Source organism: Neopelma chrysocephalum, unplaced genomic scaffold, assembly GCF_003984885.1.
Source record: "Neopelma chrysocephalum unplaced genomic scaffold, ASM398488v2 Primary Assembly neopelma1_110070, whole genome shotgun sequence".
Classification (NCBI taxonomy): Eukaryota; Metazoa; Chordata; class Aves; order Passeriformes; family Pipridae; genus Neopelma; species Neopelma chrysocephalum.
The window spans coordinates 1-11,981 of NW_020928002.1; the positions used below are offsets into that span (position 1 = coordinate 1).

The 11,981-nt window shown below is 41.0% G+C and overlaps 1 protein-coding gene across 1 annotated transcript; it reads left to right on the forward strand.

The window, feature by feature from the left end:
* Positions 1-3,007: 3,007 nt before the first annotated feature.
* On the forward strand, positions 3,008-7,133 carry LOC113962131 (lymphotactin-like). Its single transcript, XM_027672934.1, has 3 exons — positions 3,008-3,212; positions 6,131-6,245; positions 6,954-7,133. The coding sequence occupies exons 1-3, from the start codon at positions 3,143-3,145 to the stop codon at positions 7,057-7,059; spliced, it is 291 nt and encodes a 96-aa protein (XP_027528735.1). The 5' UTR covers positions 3,008-3,142; the 3' UTR covers positions 7,060-7,133.
* The last annotated feature ends 4,848 nt before the right edge of the window (positions 7,134-11,981 follow it).

The following is an 11,981-nucleotide window of genomic DNA, read 5'->3' on the forward strand; positions in this document are numbered from 1 at the left end:
TTCAACTTATCCAGAGCTGAGCAGCAGTCATGGAAAAAACACTCTGGGCACTTATTAGCTGTCTTTTTAATATGATTTTAAAGCAAGAAAACAGACTGTACATCTGATCATCTTACGCTAAGCTTTTTGCCCCAGCACAGAGGAAGTGCCCAGTGGTGCTAAGAGTATGTGCAAAATGAGCCTTATATAACATTAGAACAGCAGAGATCAACAAATATCCATAGACAGGGCTGTGGAACTCCAGCCCACAAAACTCTTCTCTGAAACACAGACTTTTCTGAACATAAGCCAACTGTACAGAACCACAGCCCAGGAGGCCACAGCAAATGAGAAGTACAAAGAGGGGGGAAAACTTGCCACAGGGCAGTTTTCCATTCCACCTGAAGGATGGTGGAAAACTGAAGAAACAACAGGCTTTCTAGCAACACCTCAGAGGAATCTACAACCTGCTGAAGGTTCTCTGGGAAGGACTGAGGTTTCCTGAGCTAGCTCCTGCTCAATTCAGCTGGTAGACAGCAGAGGCATACATGTACATACCATATCAATGACCAGAAGTGGGGGAGCATCTTCTCTCTTAATGGGCAGAAAACTTCTCTTCACCGTCAATGGCAAGGTTGCTATCTTGCATTTCATGGCCGACAAGTACCAAACAGTTAGAATATCTCATCCAAGGACTGATTTCAGTCAGTGTGTAGCACAACACCAGGCTGCTTGGATACAAACTTAACACAGAGGTCCCAATAGTGCTCCTGAGGTCAGCATGGTTACTTCTCCGTTGAAGCTTTGGCTTCCATGTCGTTGCAACTTCCCTAGTGCTGCAAGTGGGTTTAGCAGGCATTCAATTAAAGCAATTCTACCTGCCATTGCGTTTCCCTGGGTTTCCCTGGTTTGCAGAGGATAGGTAAAATAAAAGAGTGAAACCAACAGAAACAAGGGATGTGAGTGTATATACAAATAAACCACACATTTGCTCTGCCTGCAAGACCTACAGACTGTGCCTGGGGTTGCAGACCAGCCATTACAGCCTAGGAATCATGTATTTCAGCACAGTTCTTAACTCAGTGCTAATTTGCCTGAAGAATCTTTGGGAATTGACTTCCACATGCTGTCCTTTCCCCATGCAAAGGAATTTACAGAGTTTGGAAAACTGGAAGTAACCAGCTGAGGCAAGGCCTGGAGGTAAGAACAGGGGAAACATTGTACTTGCTGTTGTGGTTTATCCCCAGCCACAAACTCAGTACCACACAGCCACTCACTCACCACCACCCTGCCCCATCCTCAGGGCAGAGAAGAAGTGGAAAAAGTAAACCTCATGTGTTCAAGTAAGAACAGTTTAATGATTGAAACAAAATAGATACAATACTACCAATAAGAATAACAACAATAATTGTGATGAAAGGGAGAGATGGAGAGGAATAAAACCCAAGAGAAACAGTCGATGCACACTACAGTTGCTCACCAATCACTGATCGATGCCCAGCCCATCCCTGACCAGCCATCCGAGCTCTTGGACAGTTTATGAACTAAGCAGGAAAATTCATGGTATGGAATATCCCTGGTCGTGCTACCCCCAGTTTCCTGTGCAATTGCTTGCTAGCAGAGCATGAGAAACCGAGAAGTCCCGATGTAGGGCAAACACTACTTAGCAACAACTGAAACATCCATGTGTTATCAACATTATTCTCCTGCTGAATCCAAAAAACCACCACCTACTAAGAAGAAAATCACCTCTATCCCAGCTGAAATCAGAACACTCATATGACATCTCCAAGGTTTACTCTGACAGCTCTTCTACACCACTGTCACAACCTCAGGCATCATGCAGCCTGGTGCTCACCTATTCATACCAACACCAGCTGCATCTCTGTGGGCCTAGCAAAGCCTGGCTTTTTGGTCCAGGCTGCAGAGTGTAAAGCATGAGAGGAGATTTCTGCTCAGAGGCTCTGGATGATGATGCTAGTTCAGGTGCTGCTGTGTGTTTGGCCTGGACATCCACAGCTGGCCTGAAGAATATTTGCAGGTGCAAAACCATTGGTATGTAGGGATGTTGCCCATTCCAACCACCTTACCACAACATGGACAGGACACCTAAACTTGGGTGATAGGGCTGGCACAGACTGCAAAAATGGACGCTTTTGATAGAGGTATAATTGTAACAAGCAAACAGACCTGCTATCAACACCATGTTTACAAGAAAACACAATTAAAATTTTTCTTCCTATCTATAAATTTTGCTTCTCTGATTGCCTTGTTACTTTCTCAGAATCTATTCTTTATACTAGAAAGTCCACATCACAAAAACAAGCAAAACAAACAAAAACACCATCCCAAAACAAACAAACAACCTCCCTCAAAAATGAAGCAGAAAAAGCAACAATAAAAAAAAACCCAACCACCAACTCTAACATGACCCTTTATAAAATCTTAGTCCTTTTTGAAACCACTGTACTAATGCCTGATTAGCAGGAGACTTAGTGGATCTGGATCCGTAGGCAGAAGTGTGTTCACTCTTGCTTCTCCCATGCTGATATCAGCTTTGGCCATATCAAATCACAGAGCAAACAGAAGAGTTCTGACAACCTCCACCACTCATAGGAAATAGCAGTGATACCCCTCCAAAGCTATGTGTTATCGTGACCAGCTATCCACAGCCACTCTGGAAAGAGCCAAGACGTTCCTCTTTCCATCCTCCTCTAGCTCACAGTTCCCCCTTTTGTGGTCGATTGGTCAAAGAAGTGAATGTTACTCTGTGTCTCCGCAGTGTGGCTTAGCTAAAGGTCTCAAAATGGAGGTGTGAAAGGACAGGAACTTTTCTGAAAGGTTTCCACTACAGAACAGGAGCTCTCACTTTTTGCAGCTTGAAATAAACCCTACTCACAGCACAGAAGCAAGTGCAACCACAGTGGGTTTGAGCAGGAAAAGCCTTCACAGGGGGGCTACTAAAGGATGGGGGGGGAAAGGAGGTGGTTCTCTGTCACCAGAAAAAGTACTGACACTCAGTTCTTCCACTCACAGTCAGGCCCTCCATGACAGCCACAAAAGTGAACTCAAGAACTGACCACTGAATGACAATATAAAAACTCTGGAAAGAGGGCAGACAACAGCCACTTTCTGCTCTGCCTTGACACAGAAGGCACCAGCAATGAAGCTCCACACCGCAGCTCTTCTCATCATCCTCTGCCTTGGCATCTTCACTGGGCACACAGTGAAAGGTAAGTTTGCAACCCCACAGGGAGACAGGAATTGCATCACATTGCACCAGTGGTCTGATGAGCAGGATTCCTTCTCAGACAGAGCTGATTTATAAGACAAAACGTGTAGGAAATCCAGATCAGAACCACAAGAAAGGCAGCTTTATGGGAGATTTCATCTGATGTCCTGACAATTAGTGGTTGGCTTCTGCTTTTAGGTAAGGAGACTTTCAGCGCCTTAGAGCACTTAAAGGGTTTCTGTGCATGATTCTCCCTCTTAAAATCATGAAATCTTGAAGACACAATGTCTTTTAATCTCACTGATGCCATATAGCAATGGGTACTATAGATTAGTAACATTTTATGAAAAATATTTCTTGAATTATATGTACATTTTTTCTTTTTCCAAATACACTACTTTTATATGAATGTTATTATATTATTTGTTATTTATGTTTCTCTAACTAGATAGCCTGATCCCTCTAATGTCCCTATTTTAAAAAGTTCTTCCGATTCTGGATCACCTATTGCCTATTTGCTTTTGTCAAGACAAATCTTTTGGTACGGACAGGCAAACCATGAACAAAAACTGAACAGGGCAGTAATGGATTTATACAATATCTTCTCTCTCTTCACAGAACCATACAAGTTAACATCTTATTTGAGACCATTTATGAACACTAAAATTAGCCATGTTTATTAGCCATGTTTTAAATCAGTCTGTCTACAGTGGTGTTTAGGTCAGATCATGGAGAGATCATGGATCTTCCATGCAACATCATGGAAAACATGGAGATACATCCTTTAGATAATACATCATATCATAATCAGATTCACACAAATGAGCACATTAAAAAAAAAACACTCATAGAAGCCGTATGCAAACCCACAAACATGCAGAGAGAAACACAGAGAAAAGTTATCTTCACAAAACCACACTAAAACCAAACTGACACCTGCTAAGCATTCACAACATTAGGAAGCTACAAGCTGAGTACGTGGACTCAGTGCTGCTATAGCTGCATCATACACGTTCTCAGATGTTGATTAATGATACTGCTCTTGGCAACATGTGCGTTTGCATCTCGGGCTGATGGTTCCCAATGTCATTCTCCAGGTTGTAGAATTTGCCATCAAACATCACCAAGGCTGAAAGAGCACACTGAGCTGGTCTACAAGCAATAGAAAAAGGACCAGAAAGAATGATAAAGAAAACAAATACACCTGAAAAAGCATAGCTTTTCAGGTGCAGAGCAGTTGGGGTTTGTTCCCAGGCTTAGAGAAGCTCTGCTGGTATTCCCTGCAGCCATTCCCTGAAAATACTGTGCTAGCAGAGAAAATAGTTCCAGGCTGAGTAAGGACGGCTTAAATATCTTTGAGCTCTCTTGATGCCACATTTTGAAAACCAGTCTGAGACAGTAAGGTGCTTGTAATGAAGCATTAAAAAAAAAATGCGTTGTGCTACTTGTGACTAAAGCAAGATCAGAAGAGCTATTCCTTCAGGCAAACAAACCCTCAAGAATTAGCAACTCTGCCAGTACCTGTGCACTGGTTATGCTACAGCTTCTCCAAAGGCTGATGTGTGTTCGTCTCAGCTATTCTAATTATTTCAAACAAAGAAAAGCTCACAGATAATGAGATAATGCAAGGGGCACCTGAACAGCTCTTGGACTTCATTCAAGCCAGTTTCTCTTTAAATTCTTTGGAAAGAAACCTCAGAGTGTAGCAATGTTCTGTTTGTCCCCCCTCATGTCTTCCTGTAAGGGTCAAATGTGCTCAGGTAGCACCAAAATACCAAGCAGTGAAAGGATTTAGGAGAATTTATTCCCAAAGTTGAGAACAGAAATCTGCACCTGGCCTAGGAAAAGACATGCCACGCCCTGTATTCTTCTCAGGGCTTTTATTGTCCCTACCTCCACTCCCCTTCACTGTGGGGGCCTTCAAAAGTGTCCACAAGAACTTTTCTCATACCAAGCAGACCTTCTCTGCAATGCAGGAGGAGAAAATATCTAAAACTGTCTCTTGGAAAGATAACCCTCTTTTCAGGCAGGGAAGCTTTCTTAAGTGAAATAAACCCTAATCTCCTCGTAATAGCTCTTTTGAAAGGGTCTTCTACACTTACACTTCCCAAACCTCTCTTTCATGAGTAGGAGAAAACCCAAAACTAGCAAGTGGAGACTTACATGTATCCATATACTCCATCTCATTTAAATGAGCTCACATTTTGAGTTATCATTATGTAAGATACCAACTGCCCAGAAAATTTTACACCAATGTCATGATCCTCTTTATCAATTACCAGTACATTTCCCTCAATTGTATGGAAACTTTGGAGGAAAGCAAGGATTAAGTAGCACTCCATGGCCTATGAAACCAGAGTTATAGCAAGGTATGTAGGCACTTAGTTCTTCTGGCAGATATACCTCCTTTTCTTTCAACAATTATTTTTAACACTACTTTTGGATGTCCACTGTGAGAGAACTAGCCTTGCTTTCCTTTCTTCACTTGGAAAGCAGGGGGAATTACTGGTTTGGATGCCATATAGAAATCCATCCAGTAAAGGTGCCAGTTCTAAGCACTATTCCATACAGACACTTATTTGCAGATGACACAGACCCAAATATGAATGATACCAAATACCTTTTCTGCTACAGAAGCAGTCACTCCCTAGGGGCAGAATTATTACACAATTGTTCAGGTTAACAGGTGAAGATTAGTATCTTGACTGAAAGAGCAATAACTTTACAGGTGGTAGGATGCATCACAAAACATAGCTCAAGCTCTCTTGTATAAGTGGTATTGTGGCTGTAAATCATAAGACTCACACATTCTTACCACAATTGGACATCATCTCGATTTCATAATTTATTAAGTAATTATGGTTAAATATAAATATAGTATTTATTCCCTTTTTTATTTATCTACTGTTTCCCTTCTAGGAAGTGCTGGAAGTCAGTCCATGCTCAAAGCCACTTGTGTAGATCTGGTTACAAAGCAACTGAGCATCCGAAATCTTGTAGGCTACGAAAAGCACACTCAAGCAAATGCTGTAATGTAAGTACGTAGTGCACAGTTTACCTTCAGACTTGCCTATGCAAACATGTTACCAACGAAAAGGGAAGGGGCATCATGGCCCAACTCACTAAATCTGCCAAGTTCGGGTCACCTTTCCAGTTCTCCCATGAAGGACTCACCTGACAGCTGAGGGAGTGATGGGACATGAGTGGGCCTCAGAGAGCTGGGAGTTGTCTGCTGTTCATGAATATGGGCAGAAAGCTCACTGAACAGTCAGATCCTTGGTGGTCAGCAAGTGGGGAAAAATCTCAGCAAGGGTGGAGCAGTGCACTGAATTGAGCCACGGGGGAAGATCATGTGAAAGAATAAGGGGTTACTCTAACTCCTAGGAGCTCTGTTTGGTCTTATGAGCTCACTAGCATGCATTTTTATCATTTCTGGGATCTACTACTGGGACATTAATATTCATCATGATTTAATCTGAAGTCTCAGAACAGTAGGTATGCTCCTTTTTTTAATATCATTATGTATGCACATCATCATGTATGTTCCACATATACCCATGCCATGAATAGGGAACTAACATCGCTTGCTTCTGTTACTCCAGCTAACATCTACAAACTCCAGCATTTGAAATTGTTTAACCACTTTTTTTCCCCATGTTCTGCATGAAAACCAAGAACAGCAAATCTGAATTTAGAGACTGGAATTTAATGGCCGCTTGGTTTGCTTTCTTTCTTCCTATAGGTTTATCACTAGAAATGGTATCAAGATCTGCGTAAGTGCTGATCAGAAATGGGTGCAGACTGCCATGAAGAAGATAAAAGAAAAACTTACCACCAAACGCAAATAATCCTGTCCTAGATAAGCATCTAAGGCCAACCAGCTGGAAGCATCAGCAGTGCTGCAGATAACAGGGAAGAGAACCTTAGTGTCTGCTTTTATTTCCTATTTATTAAGTGACAATAAAATCTGTGAACAAACACAAACTCACAGAATCTGTTCATCACTGGTTGGATGTCTGCTGATTTCTTCATTTTAGGACTGAACTCTGTTACACTATTTGTTTTCTGAAATGTTTGCTAATATTTATTTACAACTGAATGTAGACACCTTTTCATCCTTGTTGTCTTAACCAGTCTGGCATTTAAGGGTGAATGACAGATAATTTGACATACTGGAGGGAAGAAGTTGACTTCTCATAGAGCTGGCAGAGTGTAGACCTCCATCCTGGTGGAGATCAGAATGTTCTTCATTGAGTGCTGGTTTTAAGAAGGTGCTATATAATTTAATGTTTAGTCATATCTATATAATCTATAAGCAAACTAATTTCATGCTTCGGGCTATCTCTTGATCAGTGCAATACTGAGAAGAAGATTCTTGAGCCTTCTATTTTTACAAAAATATTGCAGCATTATCTCAGTTTACAATGATGTAGGGATACTCTCATCAAGGGATGATGAGGAGTAACTCAGTGTAACTCTAGGAATATAAGCCTGTTCAGTCTTGTCCTAGGGAAGACTTATTCTACCCACTGATATCTGTGAAGTTACTTCAGTTTCATCCTCACATTAGACAAACCTGAAACAACTGGTTTGCTTTTCCCTTTGCTTTTCTCTGAGTAAGAACAAACCATATCTGGAATCTGTATTTCACAAACTTGTAGGAATACATATAAATGTCTTATCTGTTTAAAACTGATACATACTGCAAACAGAAGGGTTTGAATTTTAATAAAGCTACTATGAACCTGAATAAAGTGGTACATTTGTCTCTTGTATGTAAAGAAGGCAGATACTGTAGAAATGGATACCAAGATGACAGCACAAATCTGAGAACTGAGGGGCAAGTTAGTTAGAGCTGACACTACTGTCAACTCATGACTCAGATTGGTCAAAAGCAATCTGATTCTGAGCTTTCTACATCATATTACAGCTGTAAAGCCCATACTTCAGACAACACCTCTTCAAAAGTTCAGGTACTTAAAAAACAAACTTCATACCATGCCAGGATGATACCCACATTATCACAAGCAGGCATGGAAGAGCTCTGGGCAGTGAGAGAAAAGGAATGGCATTTGAGGAGCTTGAGGGGTGCAGGAGAGGTAGAGGCAGATGCACTCCTGCAGTAAACTTCCTCTCATATTACCACATGGATGTAGCCTGCACTGCAGCCAATTTATGGGCTTTTTGTCACAAATAACCTCTTAGAATAACTCATGGAATTACAGCACTTCCAAACTATGCCATGGAAATGAGATCACTCTAAAAGCCAGTCTTTAGACTTCCCTGCTTTGGTCAAGTCCACAGATAGAATCTGTCTCCTGTGGCTCACATTTTGTCAGAGTTCAGTCCTGTGTAGGGAAATGCATTTAGTTTCCATTGTCCAAGACAGGATTTTAAGCAGTGCCATTGCTCAGGTAGGGAATAGAAGGATGACTGTATGTGTTACACTACAGAAGAGAGTCAAGGCAGGCTACTGAGATTCCATTTTATGGAGTGATGCTTCCTTATTGAAGTTCTCGGCATAAACAACACTAGGGAAAAAAATAGATGTTGCTACAAACTTTGTAAGGAGACCTTTACCAGTAGAAAGAAATTTCGAGAGTAAGATGTTACTGGAGTATGGCAGTGTATATATATAAACTGTGTTCATTAATTTTGAATTGCTGATCTCAAGGCCCCAGACCCTCATATTACAGACAACAGAAACACTTCTGTTCCCTTCAGCTTCATCAGACTATTAGTAAGCTACAAATCCAGGTCCCCTATAAAAGTATTTTTATGGAAAGCTCTCTCAGATGAATATCATCAATTTCCATGGATCAAATTTATCCAGGACTAGAATTAACTAACATGCTTTTCACAGGCAGAATTCTAATGCCTATGCACTTACTCAATGGTATCATATCTTGAAATTAATCTTACTGAAGTGAATATAATTTATTTTTTAATTAAGACTATCACAACCTGAGGATATATTAATTAACCATCACATAGCAATTAATACTTTATAACTGTTCATCTTCATCATAGTTCACTCCCCTTATTACAGGCCACAATGGCCATGCCCTTTGTCATGTTGAGAGCTATTTTTGTCTGTCATTTACCACCCACCCCATGCTATCCACCCACAACTTGTAGTTTGGTTAGAAGATTTCAGAAGAAAGGAACAGACTTACAAAGAAAACTCCTACAGGTCCTGCCCAGAAGATTTAAAAAATATTCTGCTGTCATGTTGTGGCTTACCTTCTCTCCCATTTACTGTTGTATGAAACAGTAAATAACTATCCCAAAACCAAGCATGGGGTTGTAATATAAATGAACCTTCTAACTTTGTGAGGCTCATTTAAGATATTTCCAGAGCCTGTTCTGGTTCAAGGCCTGCTTATTGCCCCTACTCTGTTCCTTTAAAGAGAGCACAGAAAAATGGGGTAGCACAGCAGGCCCTTTCCTGGAATTTTTTTTCCTACCTGTCTGTCTGTGGCTTAGAATAAAAGAGTCTAGACCAAATTATTACATGTTTTTTATGCAAAGAAAGAGGCTAGTCCTGTCACCAAGGCAGAAGAAAAGGACTCCAAAAATACAAGCTCACGTCCTGCTCTACTAATGACTCATTGTTCATTTTTGTGCAGCGGTTGTTACTTGATTTGGGTGGATTATTATGTATTATATGGAATATTTCTTGCATTAAGCCCTTAAAAAGTGAAGAAAAAAATACCTCAAAAGCTATTTAGAAACCATAACACCTGAAACAAATCTGATAACTTCTTTGTTCCCCCTGGGTTTCTGAGCCTTTTAGTTCCGCTCTGAGGTTACAGTTTCCTCAACAACCATTAGGTGATAAAGGATTTGTTGTAAGACTAAGCACTAGGACTTGAAGCCTCTCTGAAAGATTGGTGTCAAAGAAAGAGACTGTAAAGGTGCACAAAAACGTGAATACACACACGCGAATACATGTGCAAGACAAGGGTTTTACAGGCTTCTCAGTGGGGAAAATACCTGCTTCTTTCCTACCATCTGCTGTCTAATGTCCACCATGTTGCCAGCTCTAACATGCCCAACTGCTCTGAAACCATTAGCAAGTTACCCTGGTATTCCCCAGTGGGACAACGCTGACTCACAAAAACTCTCAAGTGATAATTGCCTAGTGCCTTTCTGTGCAGTGTGAGAAGAAAATGACTGTTAGGGCTCCAATCTACCTCCAGGGTCAGCACACCTGCTCACAAACAAACCCTGAACAGGAATTGCTATGCTAAGAGTTGCCAAATCACCTGGTACTATCCTTGAGCTACTTTTCATGAGGTGCTGTCCAGTTCACGTTTGCTTTATTAAGGCCTTCTAGCATTAGTATCTCTCATGAGGGAGACCTCATCTGCTCAGGGGAACCTGTTGTAATGATACCAAACGTGTTAAGCAATTAAATTGGCACAATATTGCAGATATCCATTTCTATATTTTTATTATGCTAGAAAAAAATAAAGTGATCATTACTTACTGGATACAATCAGTTACATGATTGTAAAAAACTTACTCTAAGGCATATGTTTTATGGGCTCAGATTTAACGTTTAAAACAGCTGGGGTTAACTTCACTCTTTAAACTCAAATTGGTTGATTCCTTCCTATCATGACTACTTGTAGTGAGTGAAAGTTACACAAATGTCTAAATGCAGTCTTTTAAACTAGAGACATAAGAAACAGTTATCACTCAGAGAAAATATGGAAAGAAGCTTTGTGTTTACAGCTAAAGATTTTAGCAAAACTATAGCTGGGTGGGATTTTCTACCACAAAAACGATTTCAGACATCTCAGGCCTCCAGCTGACACTCTGGAATTACATGAACATATTTGCAAACTCTTAAAATGTGTTTTGCTTTGAAGTCCCACAGAATTCCCTGTGGCTGCCTAAGAGAGCCCCTACTCAAGAGCAGGATTCACAAGGTGACTTCTGGTGATGGTTACGTTCTGCAGGGGAGGGCGTGTTTTCTGCACTTTCTCTCAGCCAGGCCAAGACTCTGTGGTATCAACCAGGGCTCCCTGGAGGTCAGGAGGAAGCATTAAGCTTTTGACAAGCTCCACCCCACAGAAGGGACGTGCTAGAGCTGCTCCTAAAGATATCAGCGGGAGAAGCCACTGGAATACACAGCTATTGAGATTGGGGCTCCTCATTCCTGTTTCCATTAACCAAACGAGGCTTTCCTTTGAAGCGTCATCTCCTTGTCAGTGGTCTGTTGGTCAGAAAGTGTCATTCTGTGCTTCTGTGGGGCTCTTCACATACCATGTTCAAAATGTAGACAGCACAGTACAGCAGAAAAGTAGCTAAATTGGAACAGGCTAAAATAAAACATTTCAGAGAACTTCAGCCACAACAGGGTTTAAACAGGAAATACTTTCACATGAGGGCTACTAACAGATAATGGACAAGAAAGACATAGTTCTCTGTCACCAGAATTTAAGTTTTCTACATATGTACCCATTGCTGACAACTGAACAACAGTACATAAACTCCATGAAAGAAGGCTCGTGCAAATCACTTTTTTTCTGCCTTAGCACAGAAGCTACCAGCAATGAAACTCATGCCACGGGTATTCTGGTCATCTGTCAGCTTCATATCTTCTTTGTGCACAAAGTGAGACGCAAATTTGCAGACCAACAGGAAGACAGGAATTCCCAACCACATTGCACTCGCAGTCTGATCAGTTTAGAATTCATTATCAAACAGAGCTGATTCATCTGATCAAACCAGTAAGAAATGTTGTTGAAGGCAATTACAG